The sequence below is a fragment of the Octopus sinensis genome, linkage group LG1, assembly GCF_006345805.1.
Source record: "Octopus sinensis linkage group LG1, ASM634580v1, whole genome shotgun sequence".
In the NCBI taxonomy this organism is placed as follows: Eukaryota; Metazoa; Mollusca; class Cephalopoda; order Octopoda; family Octopodidae; genus Octopus; species Octopus sinensis.
The window spans coordinates 202403330-202422137 of NC_042997.1; the positions used below are offsets into that span (position 1 = coordinate 202403330).

At 38.4% G+C, this 18808-nt stretch overlaps 1 protein-coding gene across 5 annotated transcripts in view; it reads left to right on the forward strand.

Annotated features, from left to right (window-relative positions):
• LOC115232327 (protocadherin Fat 4-like) overlaps positions 1 to 18808 on the forward strand; it is a 648900-nt gene that overhangs the window by 559798 nt on the left and 70294 nt on the right. For all 5 annotated transcript variants that reach the window (XM_036508327.1, XM_036508328.1, XM_036508334.1 and 2 more), the window contains exons 13-15: positions 7221 to 7358; positions 10706 to 11857; positions 12849 to 13058. In XM_036508327.1, the coding sequence (XP_036364220.1) occupies positions 7221 to 7358; positions 10706 to 11857; positions 12849 to 13058 (1500 nt within the window). The remainder of the gene's footprint in view (positions 1 to 7220; positions 7359 to 10705; positions 11858 to 12848; positions 13059 to 18808) is intronic.

Below are 18808 nucleotides of genomic sequence, written 5' to 3' on the forward strand. Positions count from 1 at the left end.
TAAAATTTGTCAGGTTTTTTTATGACTTATCATTATTCCAAACCCCACTTACCACTTATTTTTTCCATTTTTTATTTTTAACCAATCTATTTCCTTTAGATATAGTTTCAGAGAATCGTTTCTCGTTTTAACTAATCTTCTCTTCCTTTTACAATCATTTCTTATGTGATGCAAACAGTTACAGACTCAAGTATTTATTGTGAAAGGAAATGAAATATTATATTAGCATCTACAGAACCATTATATATATTATATATATATATATATATATTATATATATTATTATATATAATGTGTGTGTGTATATATATATATGTATGTATATATATGTATATATATGTTATATATATACATATAAATGTGTGTGTGTATATATATATATGTATCCTTAAATCCTTAAAATCCTTAAAATGTTTTAGCCCGAAGGCCGCGCCATGCTGGGCACCACCGCTGAATGAGCCACACTAGTTTGTGAATCCACCTCTGATACGTGGCACTTGATCAACAAGGGAGTTCGATGCTGCTGCCCGCATCCGTGTCTCCTGTCGTGAGGTAGGTTCATCTGGGACTCCCAACAAGAAGAGATCCAGTTTAGTTTTAAAGAACCCACATCCACACCATGTAAGTCTCTCAGGCATTAGGGAGGATGTTGAAAAGCTGTGGTCCTCTGAAACCCAAGCTGTTGCAGTTATCTGGACCTGTATTTTGATGGTGATGTTGGAATCCTGGCAGCACCACGCAGCGGCGCCCCGTCTGGGTTGGAGTAACTTTGAATGCCAAGTTTGGATAAGACCCTCCAGGATTTTTCCAGATGTATATTACTGCATATCTCTCCCGCCTCCGCTCCAGGGAGAAGAGGTTTAATACCTTCAGTCTTTCCCAGTAGCTGACATTTTGCATTGAGACGATTTTCTTTGTGTAGCTTCTCTGAGTTGCTTCGAGTTCTGCTGTTTGTTTTATATTGTGTGGTGACCAAAGTTGGGAGCAGTAGTCCAAGCGGCTGAGGACAAATGTTTTCCATGGGACCATCAGTGTCTCCTTCTCTCTTGTTCTGAAAGTTCGGAGAATCCATCCAGCTAGCCGTCTGCATTTTATCACCAGATTAGCATATGCATTTGAAAGATGCATCATTGCTCATGTCAATGCCCAGGTCACGCACTGATTTTGACTCAGGGATTGCAATTCTTCCTGGGCCAGTGTATCCAGTCTTCACGTCATTTACCTTTGTGTGCCAGTAGCGCAGGGCCTGGAACTTACCTGCATTAAACTGCATGTGTGTTGTCCTCAGCCCACCTGTATATTGTTTGTCCAGCTCATGTTGCAGATGCGCAATATTTTCAGGGTTCTGTATTGCGTGGGAGACCTTTGTGTCATCTGCATAGCTAGCAAGGGTGGTCATCGTAGCAACTGAAGGCATGTCTGAAAGGGCCACTATGAACATCAGTGGCCCCAAGACAGTGCCCTGTGGGACACCGCTTGTTATTTGTGTTTCCCTGGAGGTGGCTCCATTGCTCACACTGCCTGTTTTCTGTCTTTTAGGAAGTTGTGCAGCCACTCTCCAAGTTTCCCGCCTATGCCGAGACCACGCAGTTTGTGACAGATCATACCAGGTCGACTTTATCAAAGGCTTTTGCAAAGTCAAGATATATTACATCCACATTTGAGCCATTTAGTAGCTGTTTCAACACCCAGTCATAGTGTTGCAGGAGCTGTGTTAGGCAGCCTCTGTATATATATGTATATATATATGTATATATATATACATATAAATGTGTGTGTGTATATATATATATATGTATGTATATATATGTATATATGTATGTATATATATGTATGTGTATATATGTATGTATATATATGTATGTGTATATATGTATGTGTATATATGTATGTATATATATGTATGTATGTATATATGTATGTATGTATATATATATATATAGAGAGAGAGAGAGAGAGAGATAAATATATATATATATCTTGTCATTCCTCATTCATATGTTCTCTGTGAATAAAGAAGACAGTTGTAAATGGTTACAAGCATTCAGATCTGCCAGAATACAAAAACTGTCTGTTGCAAAATTTCTAAACAAAAAAGAAAAGGAATTTACAGAAATATCAAAATAAAAAAATTAAAAAAACACTGATAAAGCAAATAATTATTTCAAATGATTTTATTGTTCCATAAATCTTAAAGTCAAAGCTTTTCATCATGTCCCCCCATTTCTTGAGTGTTTTTATGTCGTCTGAATGACAAATACAAAACATTCACAAAAGTTTGTCCACATGCAGTTTTTGTTTATCTCTTTGTGTTGAAGAAACCTTTTGATACAAAACCCACCTGAGACTGCCTCTAGTTCTATAACATATAGCTTCTTGCTTAAAATATTCATCATCAATACCAGCAGCAGCAGCAGCATTATCATCATCGTTGTCATCATTTTTTTACATATTTGGATTTGACGAGACTTCTTAGGTAGTAATCTACCTGAACACCACACCTTGTCTGACATTTTTTGTTTGTAGGTGAATTAGACATCTTCACCAAGGTAACGTTAAATACAAAGACTCTTTTACACACACACACACACAACACACATGCATGCACACACACTTAACATGGGTTCCCAATAATTTTCTTCTACCAAATTTCACTCCCAAAGCATTGGTCACCCTGAAGATATAGCAGGAGATGCTAGTTCTGGTTATCATACAGAGATAATTTTCTTTATCTTACTCTCCAACTCATTCTCCTTTGTTTTCCAAATGGCGTATCCATGTATCTACTCTACAGCAAGACACCCATATTTGTCCCCTCTGTACCTTAAATCTCTCAACTGACACAAACCCACACACCCCTCAAAACCACTCCCTTCCCTTCAGTTGAGAGTTATTTTGTCTTGCAAGATACCTGGTGACCCTGTTGAGGCTGGTGCCACATAAAAAGCACTGGTGCTGGTACCTTGTAAAAAGCACTAGTGCTATGTAAAAGGCATTGGTGCAGGTGCCACATAAAAATCACTGGTGATGTTGCCACATAAAAAGTACTAGTGATGTTACTGCCATATAAAATCGCCCAATACACTCTGTAAAGTGGTTGGTGTAAGGAAGGGCATCCAGCTGTAGTAATCATACCAAAACAGACAATAGAACCAGATGTGGATCCTGGCTTTGCCAACCCCTGTCAAGCCATCCAACCCATGCCAGCATGGAAAATGGACATTAAATGAGGATGATAGTGATGCTGATGAAATTAAACCCAAAACAAACTCCATAACCAAACAGCCATCATTCAAGCTTGCTATCATAATTCTTTGTACTTTGATGGTCCACACAGACACTTCATAACTACTATTTTTATCTCTTCCTGCTCCAACTAATCACTTGCACCATCTCTTCTAAAATGTTAGTCATATGACTCCTCTACATCAACAAATCTGTTTTGCTCTGGCCCCTTCTTTCATTAGTATAATGCTGTCACCCTCTCTATTGTATCCCTCCTCATTCAAAGAGGATTTTAGTCTTGCAAGCAGTATGCACCCAGTACGCATTGTACAGTGATTGCCTTTAGGAAGGTCGTCCAGTTGTTGAAACCATGCCAAAGCATGACACTAGAGCACAATGCAGTCCTTGTGCTTGTTGGATGCTACAAAACCCTTCAACAGAATACCAGCATGGAACATAGATATTGGGTGGTGCTGTTGTTGCTGCTTGTTTGTTGGTTTGTTTGTTGAGTGAAGCGGTCTCCATCCCAGAGCTCGCAAGATCATGCCTCAGGATTGTCTGTAGTGGGAGAAGTCCAAAATGTGGTCCCTTGCTATTCGTAAGACCCACAGAAGAGAAAGCAGGTCAACCCCCGACACCAAGAGCATCGATGGATGGATGAATGCGCATCCAGGCTCAGCGGTTGCATAGGAAGCTGAGGACAAGAAACAGGAAGAAAGTGTGAGAGAAAGTTGGAGCGAAAGAGTACAACAGGGGTCGCCACCACCCCTTGCCGAAGCCTCATGGAGCTTTAGGTGTTTTCATTCAATAAACACACACAACGCCCGGTCTGGGAATCAAAACCGCGAACCTCCGACCATGAGTCCGCTGCCCTAACCACTGGGCCATTGCGCCTCCACTGTTGTTGCTGCTGCTGCATATAAACTTTGTCAGAGTAATCATGGACTCTAACAATCCTGCCTCAGCCTTCAATCTCCTCCACATGAATATCCGTAAACCACAAAGAACATAAAACTGCACAGTATTTCCATTGTTGCAGTTTTCTCAAAGACCACTGCCACAGACTAACAATGCTGCAAATCAAAAATACTAATTATCAAAAAAATTTTTTTTTAAATTACCAAGAACCATCACAATCCATACCATTACACACACTTTGGGGGATTATAGAGTTAAAACTTCAAGTTTAGTTCATTGTTTAGAAGTCATAGCTTGTTTCTATTTTATCTGTTTCTGTCCTATATCAGAAGCTGCACTCAGTTAATTTTAATCAATTCCAGATCAATAAATCTATACAATTTATTGGTTTGATATTTGCAGTTGCATTCAAATTAAGTTGCTTGGCTTTAAAAATTTAGGACCAAATTGGAAGTGACAGAGCAGAGATAAAATTTGAAAAAAAAACTCACATAAATAAAATAAAAATTAACTTTAAAGTAGAGAATGAATTAGAGGAGGGAAAATCAGAACATTCATGCTGTGGTTTTATTTTGGAAAATATAAAAAGTATTCAAAACCATTATTATTATTATTATTATTATTTTTATTATTATTATTATTTTATTGAAGAAATCAGTAAAATTTCTTATAGTTATTGTCTTTCCTGTTTTAACGACCATTTGAAATGAAATGTCAGTGATAATAGTCGATAATGATGACTTTAATGATTTCTTCATTAAAATTGGAAACAGTTGGTAATTGCAGTGAGATTTCATAAAACTCAACTAATTCATAATAACTAAAGAAGAATTAGATCATCATCATTTTTATGTCTGTTTTTCCATGCTTGCATGGGTTAGATAAGTCTTTCTCTAGCAGCTGTCACTCACCTGTATCATCTCCTTCGTGAAGTTCAATCTCCTGTAATCATCCTTCGCTGGTTCTTTTCGATTACAGGAACTTTCACCATAAACACTTGTGCCATAAGAAATTTTGCTTTAAATGACCTCACACATTTTTTTTTAATGTTTGATGTTGAATAAAGGCTTGCTTATTTAATGCTTCCATGCTGGTGGCACGTAAAAAGCACCATTCAAGCATGGTCATTGCCAGTACCACCTGACTGGTCCTGTGCCGGAGGCAGATAAAAAGCACCATTCAAGCGTGGTCATTGCCAGTACTGTCTGACTGGCTCCCATGCTGGTGGCACATAAAAAGCACCATTCGAGCATGGTCGTTGCCAGTATCACCTGACTAGCTCCCATGCCAGTGACACTTAAAAAGCACTATTCAAGCATGGTCGATGCCAGTGCCGTCTGACTGACCCTTGTGTCGGTGGCACATAAAAAGCACCCACTACACTCTCAGAGTGGTTGATGTTAGGAAGGGCGTCAAACTGTAGAAACATTGCCAGATAGGATTGGAGCTTGGTGCAGCCTTCTGGCTTGCCAGTCCCCAGTCAAACCATCCAATCCATGCCAGCATGGAAAGCAGATGTTAAAGCAGACGACGACAATGATGATGCTTATGATGAAAACTCTTTATCATTTCTTTTTTTATATAATATACTGATGCAATACGCTCCACCAATATCCATGTAGCAAATTTGTCTCACAGTGAATTTTCCTATACAGTGAAATTTCTTATAGCAAATTTTCTGGTCACTGTTCTTTCCATGTCTTCCTTGGTCTTCCTCTTTTGTGGGTTTCTTCTGGCAAGAATGTTTGTCACACCACATGAATGTAATTTACTTAATACCACATGTGGTGCACAATACCACTATGTCACACACTTAATACTACCACATGTAGTACTTTTAACCAATGCCACTACAAATAACACAGTCAATGAATACCACTGCATGTAATACACTTGCACAATGATGCTACATGTAGCACACTTTATATTGCTTTGTGCTACACACCTGATCGATACCACTACATGTATCAAACTTAATCAATGCTGCTACATGTATACTTGATCAATATTGCTACATGTTGCACAATCAATACTACTGCATGTAATACAATACCAATCATGTAACACTAATTTTTGGTATTTAGTTTGTCTACATGAGGGTACATTTCTCATGTAGCCATTGATTACAACAGTTACCCACTGTTAAATTTCTGCTTATTTCCCGACTGAAACCAGTCATTTCTTCTACATTGTCATGTCTCTACAACCAAACAGTGTTTCTAAAATAAGCAGGGGTGTATTTCTATGAGGACCTTTTGATTCTACATTCATTCACACTTATTCTGTAGCTCTTGGATTGCCGTCTGTAATTACAACCAAATCATCTGAACATGAAAGTTTCTTTGGGCAGCTTCTGAAACCTTTTATGGGGCTTTAAAAGAATCGGATAAAGAAAGGAGCAAATGTTGATTTTGATTTGATATACAGGAGATTTAACATTTAAAATTAACAGGAGTGGCTGTGGGGTAAGTAGTTTGCTTACCAATCACATGGTTCTGGGTTCAGTCCCACTGCGTGGCACCTTGGGCAAGTGTCTTCTACTATAGCCTCGGGCCGACCAAAGCCTTGTGAGTGGATTTGGTAGACGGAAACTGAAAGAAGCCCGTCGTGTGTGTGTTTGTGTGTCTGTGTTTGTCCCCCCAACATCGCTTGACAACAGATTCTGGTGTGTTTACGTCCCTGTAACTTAGCAGTTCGGCAAAAGAGACTGACAGAATAAGTACCAGGCTTCCAAAGAATAAGTCCTGGGGTCGATTTGCTCGACTAAAGGTGGTGCTCCAGCATGGCCACAGTCAAATGACTGAAACAAGTAAAAGTGTAAATCTGTTTATTGTGCTGGTGGCACATTAAAAGTACTATCCGAGCGTGATCGATGCCAGTCAAGTAACAGACAATAAAAGAAAAAGAACCCCTATCACTACTAACCTTTCTGTTACTTCTTGGAATTTTTTGTTTTCTCCACAAAATATTTCAATAAATTGCTTGTTTCTGATATGTTTATTTCAGCCAATCAGTGACTGCATTTCATGTTTTATTGATTATTGATCCTGTAAAATATTTCTGTTTCTCTATTTCAGGATAGAATGATGGTTATTGTGAATATTCTTGATGAAAATGACAACAATCCAGACTTCAACTTTGTCAGTGGGAAAACACTGAATGGAACAGTACCCGAAAATTCCTTATCGGGCACTGAAGTCATTCTGGACACTCCTGTAAGGGGCTTCAGTTATATTTTTTGTGTCTGTTGATTTTTCTTATGTTTCTATATTTTTGTTATGTTTCGAATCAATCAATAGGCACAGACAAAGCTGGGTGATAAGAAGCTTGCTTCCCAACCACATGGTTCTGGGTTCACTCCCACTACATGTGTCTTCTGCCATAATCTCAGGCCAACCAAAGGCCTTGTGAGTGGATTTGGTTGATGGAAACTGAATGAAGCCCATCATATGTGTTTGTATTTATCCACCACCACCACCACCACCACTTGTCAAGTGGTGTTGGTGTGTTTATGTCCCTGTAACTTAGCAGTTCAGCAAAGAGTGACCAATAGAATAAGTACCAGACTTTATAAAGAAAATAAACTCAGGCATCAATTCATTCAGCTGAAAATTCTTCAAAGTGGTGCCCCAGCATGGCCACAGTCTAATGACTGAAACAAATAAGCAATAAAAGATAAAAGAAGTGTATTGCTGTGGACCATGGCTTAGTGGTTAGGGTGTTGTTCCCACAATGGTAAGATCATTGTTTCAGTCCCTAAGACACGGATAGAATAAGTATTATGCTTACAAAGAATAAGTCTTGGGATCAATTTGTTCGACTAAAGGCAGTGCTCCTGCATGGCCGCAGTCAAATGGCTGTGTGGTAAGTAGCTTGCTTATGAACCACATGGTTTTGGGTTCAGTCCCACTGCATGGCACCTTGGGCAAGTGTCTTCTAGTATAGCCTCAGCTGACCAAAGCCTTGTGAGTGGATTTGGTAGACGGAAACTGAAAGAATCCCGTCATATGTATGTGTGTGTGTATATGTTTGTGTGTCTGTGTTTGTCCCCCCAACATCGCTTGACAACGGGTGTGTTTACATCCCCGTAACTTAGCGGTTGAGCAAAAGAGACCAATAGAATAGAATAAGTACTGGGCTTACAAAGAATAAGTCCGGAGTAGATTTGCTCAACTAAAGGTGGTGCTCCAGCATGGCCAAAGTCACATGACTGAAACAAGTAAAAGAGTAGTTGAATATTATTTGGAATTGTATTTTAAAAGAATGTTAAAATGTTTTGTGCATTGCAAAAGTAAAACCAATTTATTGTGCTTAAATTTTAACAACAAAATCTCATGGGTTCCCAAGGGTCATATGGACCCCTGTTTAGAACCAGTGTGTTAGACAATGTGGTCCTTGACAAAATCTTATGGGTTCCCAAGGGTCATATGGACCCCTGTTTAGAACCAGTGTGTTAGACAATGTGGTCCTTGACAAAATCTTATGGGTTCCCAAGGGTCATATGGACCCCTGTTTAGAACCAGTGTGTTAGACAATGTGGTCCTTGACAAAATCTTATGGGTTCCCAAGGGTCATATGGACCCCTGTTTAGAACCAGTGTGTTAGACAATGTGGTCCTTGACAAAATCTTATGGGTTCCCAAGGGTCATATGGACCTTGTTTAGAACCAGTGTGTTAGACAATGTGGTCCTTGACAAAATCTTATGGGTTCCCAAGGGTCATATGGACCCTGTTTAGAACCAGTGTGTAGACAATGTGGTCCTTGACAAAATCTTATGGGTTCCAAGGGTCATATGGACCCCTGTTTAGAACCAGTGTGTTAGACAATGTGGTCCTTGACAAAATCTTATGGGTTCCCAAGGGTCATATGGACCCTGTTTAGAACCAGTGTGTTAGACAATGTGGTCCTTGACAAAATCTTATGGGTTCCCAAGGGTCATATGGACCCCTGTTTAGAACCAGTGTGTTAGACAATGTGGTCCTTGACAAAATCTTATGGGTTCCCAAGGGTCATATGGACCCCTGTTTAGAACCAGTGTGTTAGACAATGTGGTCCTTGACAAAATCTTATGGGTTCCCAAGGGTCATATGGACCCCTGTTTAGAACCAGTGTGTTAGACAATGTGGTCCTTGACAAAATCTTATGGGTTCCCAAGGGTCATATGGACCCCTGTTTAGAACCAGTGTGTTAGACAATGTGGTCCTTGACAAAATCTTATGGTTCCCAAGGGTCATATGGACCCCTGTTTAGAACCAGTGTGTTAGACAATGTGGTCCTTGACAAAATCTTATGGGTTCCCAAGGGTCATATGGACCCCTGTTTAGAACCAGTGTGTTAGACAATGTGGTCCTTGACAAAATCTTATGGGTTCCCAAATGCCATATGGACCCCTGTTTAGAACCAGTGTGTTAAACAATGTGGTCCTTGACAAAATCTTATGGGTTCCCAAGGGTCATATGAACCCCTGTTTAGAACCAGTGTGTTAGACAATGTGGTCCTTGACAAAATCTTATGGGTTCCCAAGGGTCATATGAACCCCTGTTTAGAACCAGTGTGTTAGACAATGTGGTCCTTGACAAAATCTTATGGGTTCCCATGGGTCATATGGACCCCTGTTTAGAACCAGTGTGTTAGACAATGTGGTCCTTGATATGCAAAAAAAAAATGAAAAAAGAAAAAAAACACAGAAAACAGGAAGGTCATGGTTGGATTATAGGTCTGTCCAATAAAACTGACCTGGGGCTAAACACCAACTGATCAACAAATTGCCATAACTCCACCACTACTACCACTACCACTCATGCAAATCTAGATGGATACATGTAAAATAGCAACAACAACAACAAAACTGTTTGCGTTTTTGTTTAAATATCTGTAGATATTATCTGGAGTGCTTGCGAGGTTCAAATGGGAAATGAAAGGAAGTAGATCTAATATATGTATAAAGTCAATGATTTACATCACATCCATTTAGAATGTTCTACATATAAACACATTCTGTTGTGCTGGGATTCACGCACCAGTAAGATTCAAACCAATATTGTAAGAAAGATGGGATTAGAAAGTATAATCAAGATATCTTTAATTCATGCGCCATCTCTCTTAAACATTTTATTTCCTTTCCCATTTTAGCAATATACCAATTTTATTTATTTATTTTTTTTAAGCAGCTTCAAAAATATGGGAAAATTGTAGAATATGAAATACGTAATCAGAAATTCATATAATTGTTACAGATTCTTCGATGATTTATTCATGAGAAATTTCTCTATAGTTTTCTGATATTTCCATATCTGAATAGAAACACTCCATTTTGAAAATATCCCCTCAAACTTGACAATTTTAACTTTATTTCATTTTTAATATAGGATTATTCAGATGACAAACATAAAAAAAAAAAGAGAATCGTGTACGACTAAATCTGGCTTATCGTTCAATTTTCAGTTATCTCTGTGGTGGGGGTAGGAGCAGGGGGGATCTGTTGTTGTTGTTTTCCACTTGGAAACAAAATTCTGTTTTAGTTGTGGTGTTTTATTTTGGTGTTTGTTTTCTCTTTGCCAGGCACATCAACTGGAAGTCCAAGATATTGATGCCGGAGAAAATGGTACTGTAACTCTAAGTCTCAATGGAGCAACTCAGTTTCGTCTTCGCAAAGTCGAAAACTCTAGCTATGTTGTTTATGTAAAAGCCAATTGGTCCCTTGACCGTGAATGGCGCAGTAATTACAATGTGAGCATCACTGCTCGTGATGGGGGTGACCCGCCAAGGTCATCTGTCATATATTTATTCATTAAAGTTTTAGATGTTAATGATCACAGTCCACAGTTTCAGTATACTTCATATAATATGACAGCCACTGAAAACTCCCCCCTTGGTAAAGTTATTGGCTATGTTCATGCTGATGATGAAGACTCCGAGGTCAATGGAGAAATTGAATATTCTATTGTGAGTGGATCAATGGAGATGTTTGAAATTGGTGAGAAAAATGGCAGTATATATATCAGCCAACCTAAACTGGATCGAGAGAAGAAAGACATTTATCACATCACTGTGCGTGCACAAGATAAAGGTTTTCCTCGAAAGCAGGCACATACAGTTGTGAACGTATATGTTGAAGATGTCAATGATAATGCACCAGAGTTTTCGCAACAGGCCTACACAGTTACTGTTCCTGAAAACACACCAGTTGGAGACATTATTTTCCAGGTGGATGCACGTGACAGGGATTTAGGAGCTGGCGGTCAGGTCTCTTTCTTTTTGGAGCCTCGTTCCAAATTTTTCTACATAGACAAGAACAATGGTAGTATCTACTTGAACAAATCTCTTGACTATGAAACGACAAGGAAACATTTTACTTTCAACATTCTTTCTCACGATCATGGCACCCCAAGCATCAGTTCAATTGCTCCCATTGAAATAAAAGTCACTGATGTAAATGATGAAGTTCCTGAATTCTCTCAGCCGTTGTATGTTAGCCAGATCACCAAAACTTCGCCAATAGGAAAAGCCATTACAGTCGTCCAAGCAAAAGATACAGATTCAGAGATCATTTATTACTTGACACCGTCATCTTCTGAGTTCACCATTGACAAATCAGGTGTCATTGTCCAAACTGAGAACATTGATAAAACACTATTCTCACCAGGTACGCTGTATAAGGAATTTAATGTCGTGGCTACAGACTCAATCCACACCGCCAATACATCTGTTCAGGTAGGTCATTATTTAACCCTTTTTGTTACCATATCTCCATTGAAATACACTGCCTCTGTTTCAATTAATTTTTGAAATAATGAAGAATTTAGTAAAATAACTTTGTCGTTCTGTTATGTCTGGGGAGAGTCATTTTCTTTTTGTGCCTTATAATTTAACACACTCACTGGTAAAATTTCCACTTAAATCTTATTTATATTTTCCTAAAATTTTCATTGCGTCTTGCAATCTTTTCAATAGTCTTATTGGCTATGTTCATGCTTTTCAAGAGTCAAGACTATTGAAAAGGTTGCAAGATGTAATGAAAATTTTAGGAAAATAAAAACAAGATTTAAGTGGAAATTTTACCGGTGAGTGTGTTACATTATAAGGCACAAAAAGAAAATGATTCTCCTCAGACACAACAGAATATGCTTCAACACCCAAACTCATATAAAGAATCTTGCAAACCAAATCCAAAAACGAAACTTTGTCATTATTAAGCTGGTATTTAGAACATAGCATGAAATTTTGATAATAAGTTTTAATTTAGACCACCTTAACCATTTTGTTACCATATTTCCACTGAAATACTCTGCCTCTGTTTCGGTTTTGAATATAACGAAGAATTAAGTAATATAACTACCATTGTTAAGTTACAGTTTCGGACATAAGTTAGCACAAAATTTGATGGAAGGTTTTAATTTAAATCACTTTAAAACGCAAAGTTTGTATCATGGAACCAAGGGCAGTTCCAGGTTGGTCAGTATCAACAAAGTTCATTCTTTGATACCATACTTTTGTTAAAATACACTGCCTTTGTTTCAATTAAATTATTAAAATAACTTAATCATTATTAAGCTGGTGTTTGAAGCACAAATTACCATAGAATTGCCTAACGTGTCACTCAATAGGATTGAACCCAAAACCATGTGGTTGGAAAGCAAACTTCTCAACCACACAAACCTCTTGATATTTTTGTGTCTTCTAACTTTTATTTTTAATTCCACAGATTTTTGCCACAGAAGATGAACCGATTGAGTTTAGGCACCCAGTCTACAGACTTAAAATTCCTGAAGATATTAGGCCAGGTGGCAGAGTTTTCCGGTTGAAAATGTCGCGTAATCGTAACTCTGGCATCTTGTCTTCCGACCCAAGTTTGGCCAATTTGACTTATCATATGATGTTTCCTCTCGACTGGTTTACCGTCAATTCAACAACAGTTAGTATTTACCGTCATTAGTCTTTGGTATATGTGTGTGTGTGTGTATGTGTGTGTGCATGTATGTATATGGGCTTAACTTTCAAGTGCTGGTAAAACATAGTTACTTTACCAGTTGCTGCTACATTAAAACAATGCTACTAAGATTATCTAATATTAACTCCATTGAATTTTAAATTCCATCCGAGCGTGATCGTCGCCAGAACAGCTATCTGGCTTCTGTGCCGGTGGCACATAAAAGACACCATTCGAGTGTGATCGTTACCAGCATGCCGGTGGCATGTGTAAAAGATTCAAGCGCGGTCATTGCCAGTACCGTCTGACTGGCCCCGTGCCAGTGGCACGTAAAAAGCACCCTCTACACTCTCGGAGTGGTTGGCGTTAGGAAGGGCATCCAGCTGTAGAAACTCTGCCAGATCAAGACTGGAGCCTGATGCAGCCATCTGGTTGCCAGTCCTCAGTCAAATTGTCCAACCCATGCTAGCATGGAAAGCAGATAATGATGATGATCTTTTGATATTGACAGACATGAAGCTATTTCTGCAGTTTCACATTAATCAGATTTTGCAAAACAAATATAAATAAGTAAGAGTAATAATAATAATCCTTTCTACTAAAGGCACAAGGCCTGAAATTTGGGAGAGGGGGCCAGTCGATTAGATTGACCCCAGTACACAACTGGTACTTAATTTATTGATCCTGAGGAAATGCTGCTAAACATTTTACCTGCCGTGCTAACGATTCTGCCAGCTCACCACCTTAGTAACAGTAATAATAATGGCATACCTACACATGTGTACCCACCACCAGCTTTGTTTTTTATTGTTTTACTTGTTTCAATTATTTGACTGCGACCATGCTGGAGCACCGCCTTTAGTCGAGCAAATCGATCCCAGGACTTATTCTTTGTAAGCCTAGTACTTATTCTATCGGTCTCTTTTGCCGAACTGCTAAGTGATGGGGACGTAAACATACACCATTGGTTGTCAAACGATGTTGGGGAGACAGACACACACATACATATATATATATATATATATACACAACAGGCTTCTTTCAGTTTCCGTCTACCAAAGCCTTCTGAGGAGATTTGGTAGATGAAAACTGAAAGAATCCTGTCATATATATATATATATATATATATATATATACAACAGGCTTCTTTCAGTTTCCATCTACCAACGCCTTCTGAGGAGATTTGGTAGATGAAAACTGAAAGAATCCTGTCATATATATATATATATATATATATATATATGCATGTATTTTTGTGTCTGTGTTTGCCCCCACCATCGCTTGACAACCGATGTTGGTGTGTTTACGTCCCCAAAACTTAGCGGTTGGGCAGAAGAGACAAATAGAAAAAAGTATTAGGCTTACAAAAAATAAATCCCGGGATAGATTTGTTCGACTAAAGGCAGTGCTCCAGCATGGCTGCAGTTAAATGACTGAAACCAGTACAAGAATAAAAGAATATTATGATTATACAAACATGGAACACCCACACACAGTACTTGAAGTTTCCCAGCAAGCCATAGGTATGAAGTAATCTAATTTTCGATTAGTATTCACTTCACAAACCATCATCCCTCATTTGTATTAGATATATTTCTCTATTCCAAGGGACATTGGAGCCTACTTATTTTGTTGTTATATATATATATATATGGTTAATCATTTTTGTGCGTGTGTACGTGTGTGTAAAATAATAATTTATGATACTTAACAATAATTCAGATATGCTAATTAGGTTAATATTTTGAATTTTTCACTATTTTGCTTAGTCCCTCGATATATCTATATTGTGTGTATAAACTGACAAATGATATCTTTACACAGACAGATTTTTCTTATGTTTTTAATTCTAATTTTTCCTTGTGTTTACTTTACCAATTATTGCCTTCTACTCTAATACAATAATCAATCTTTGAATTGTACAGCTACAGTCCTTTATATTCTTAAAGAATGAAAATTCTATTTTCTCCAGAAATTATCTTTACAATTTTTCTTCAGGCTGTATAAGTCTTGATTTGATCATTTCTGTAAAAATAATCGGCTACACCTTTATGTTTAGCCCCACTTGTCTGTTGCCTGGAACCATTTCAAGAACTACAGACGTAGTTGAGATCTTACAGTCGATAGTCTAAACTTAGTGTGGTATAACTGCAATCTCTCTCTTGCTAGTATTCCTCTCATTTCTTAAATGACTATTTTGAAATATATTTTTTATGTTGTTGTTGTAGATTTTTCTATTATTATTATTATTATTATTATTATTATTATTATTAAGGCAGCAAGCTGGCAGAATTGTTACTGTGCCAGACAAGATGCTTAGTGACATTTCTTCCAGTTCTTCATGTTCTGAGTTCAAATTCTACTAAGGTCAACTTTGCCGTTTATCCTTTCAGGGTTGATAAAATAAATACCAATTGAACATTGAAGTTGGAGTAATTGACATACTACTCCCTTGAAATTGCTGGCCTTATGCCTTTAGTAGAAAGGCTTATTATTATATTATTATTATTATTAATGAGTGAGAGAGCAACGCTTACCATCAAAATGAAACTGGGGTATAAATATACAAAGTCCAATATACCCATCATGACTACTTGTCTAATAAGGGTACACAAGGCACATGCATCACAACCATATGTGCATGACATGGTGGTCTCATACCAAGATAAACAGTGGAGTTATATCCTGAATAAATAAAGTTTTTAATTAATAGCTGAACAATTATTCTGTGCTGATGAGGGGAAATAACCCAGAAATTGCGATACACGGATATTGTTTTGAGCTGAGTGGGGGTGCTAGATTCTCTTGTTTGAAAATATAAGGACACAAATCATGTCATATAGCCGGTTGGAGACGATGTCTCCTGGGGCTAAATTACAGCAACATTCATCCTAAACCAGGACTGCCATGTTATGTTGGCAAACAATCTTTACTCCTAATATATCAATATTGTTTTAATTTGAAAATATTCTAATTAGTTTTCATAATGATATAACTCAAGTGATATATTTTTTAAACAGTTCGGGTGTAAACTATTTCTTGTGCTCATCGCCTTGACCCTTGTTCCTCTGTCCAGCAGCTTACTTCATCATCATCATTTTAACTTCCGCTTGTCAAGGTTTGCATGGCTCAGGTGAAATTTGTTGAGGCAGAATTTCTATGCCTCAATTCCTATCCTGTTACCAACCCTCACTTGTTTACAAACAAGGTAATGTCATCACTTGACCTGACATGTTTTCACAAAGGACAAACGAACGAATGACAGTGTTTGTATGAGGATGACACTCACTCTCAACTATCCGATGATGTCAAGAAACTGACACTCCATTGGTTTCAGTGATGAGGGTTCCAGTTGATCTAATCAACAGAACAGCCTGCTTGTGAAATTAACATGCAAGTGGCTGAGTGTTCCACAGACACATGTACTCTTGACATAGTTCTCAGGGAGATTCAGCATGACACAGAGTGTGACAAGGCTGGCTCTTTGAAATACAGGTACTTCTCATTTTTGCCAGCTGAATGGACTGCTGTAATGTGAAATAAAGTGTCTTGCTCAAGGACACAACGTGTCGCCAGGTATTGAACTCATGACCTTACAATCATGAGCCAAATATCCTAACCATTCAGCTACATGCCTTCATGTGATGTCAAGATAAGGAGACACATACACATATATACACAAATGATCGACTTCTTTCAGTTTCCGTCAACCAAATCTCCTCACACGATTTTGGCTCATCTAAGGCTGTAGAAAAGACTTGCCAAAGATACCATGCAGTGGGACTGAACCTGAAACCATGTGGTCGGAAAGCAAGCTTCTTAGCCACCCTTTTGTTTTGTTTTGTTTGTTTTTGTTGTTTTTTTTTTCTTGCTAATTATTTATCTATTTGGACTTTTTAATGGTGGGAATAGTGTTTGCAAAGATATTCAATTTATTTTTCAAGATCATGACAATCCCAACATCCATCTGTTCATTTTGACTAATTAAAATAAAGGTTGTCAGAGTAAAAAAAAACAAAATCTTTTAAATGTAATTAATACATAAACAAAAATATTTTAATTGATCAAGCCACCTGCTGTTTAAAGTAATCAGAGTAAATTATATATTCTTTAATTAAATATCTCTAAGCACCGACACCATTATCGTTAGCATATTTCCATGTCATGGTTGTTGTTCTTCACAAAAGATTTCGTGAGTTCTTTTGTCACTAAACACTTCCAGAAAGTAAAACAATTGCATCATGGCAACATCATGTATCAACATGGCAGCTTTGTTGTGAATGACACAGTTGGATTCCTTGAGTAATTTTTATATTGCCATCACTACTACTTCTACTACTACTACTACTACTATCAGCAGCAGCATCAGCACCATCGTTGTTTTGTTTGGCAGACAATGTAATTTAAAAATTGCTCATTACCAAGTTTTTATCTTTGAGCTATCTTACTATATATAATATATATATATATATATATATATATATATATATATATATATATATAAAGGGTAAAGACCCCCTTCGGTCATGAATGACCATGGGATTGCACCTAGAAGTTACCCTCCTAGACACAATCCGGGCAAGTTGTTATGGAGACCAGCAGTCGCATGCATACCACCTCCCACGCCACCAGTGTTATCCAAGGGAAAGACAGGTCGATACAGCTTGGCACCAGTGACGTCGCAACTCATTTCTACAGCTGAGTGAACTGGAGCAACGTGAAATAAAGTGTCTTGCTCAAGAACACAACACGCAGCCCGGTCCGGGATTCGAGCTCACACCTCACGATCGTAAGCTCGGCGCTCTAACCACTGAGCCATGCGCCTTCATGCTATATATATATATATATATGGAAGCACTCCATCGGTTACGACTACAAGGGTTCCGGTTGATCCGATCAACGGACAGCCTGCTTGTGAAATTAACGTGTAAGTGGCTGAGCACTCCACAGACACGTTTACACGAGGATATTCAGCGTGACACAGAGAGTGACAAGGCCGGCCGGCCCTTTGAATACAGGTACACAGAAACAGGAAGTAAGAGTGAGAGAAAGTTGTGGTGAAAGAGTACACAGCAGGGATCACCACCATCCCTGCCGAGCCTCGTGGAGCTTTAGGTGTTTTCGCTCAATAAACACTCACAACGCCCGGTCTGGGAATCGAAACCGCGATCCTACGACCGTGAGTCCGCTGCCCTAACCACTGGGCCTTTGCGCCTCCACATATATATATAGAAAATATATATATATATATATACATGTGTGTGTGTGTGTGTGTGTGTAGGAGTGGCTGTGTGGTAATTAGCTTGATTACGAACCACATGGTTCCAGGTTCAGTCCCACTGCGTGGCACCTTGGGCAAGTGTCTTCTACTATAGCCTCAGGCCGACAAAAGCCTTGTAAGTGGATTTGATAGATGGAAACTGAAAGAAGCCTGTCGTATATAGGTATATATATATATATGTGTGTGTGTGTGTATGTTTGTGTGTGTGTTTGTCCCCCCAACATTGCTCGACAACCGATGCTGGTGTGTTTACATCCCTGTAACTTAGCGGTTCAGCAAAAGAGACCGATAGAATAAGTACTAAGCTTACAAAGAATAAGTCCTGGGGTCGATTTGCAACAACTATGCTCGAATGCTGTTTTTCACATGCCACCGGCACATGTGCCAGTAAGGCGACACTGGCAACGATCATGTTCGAATGGTGCTTTTCACCTGTTACCAGCACAGGAGCCAA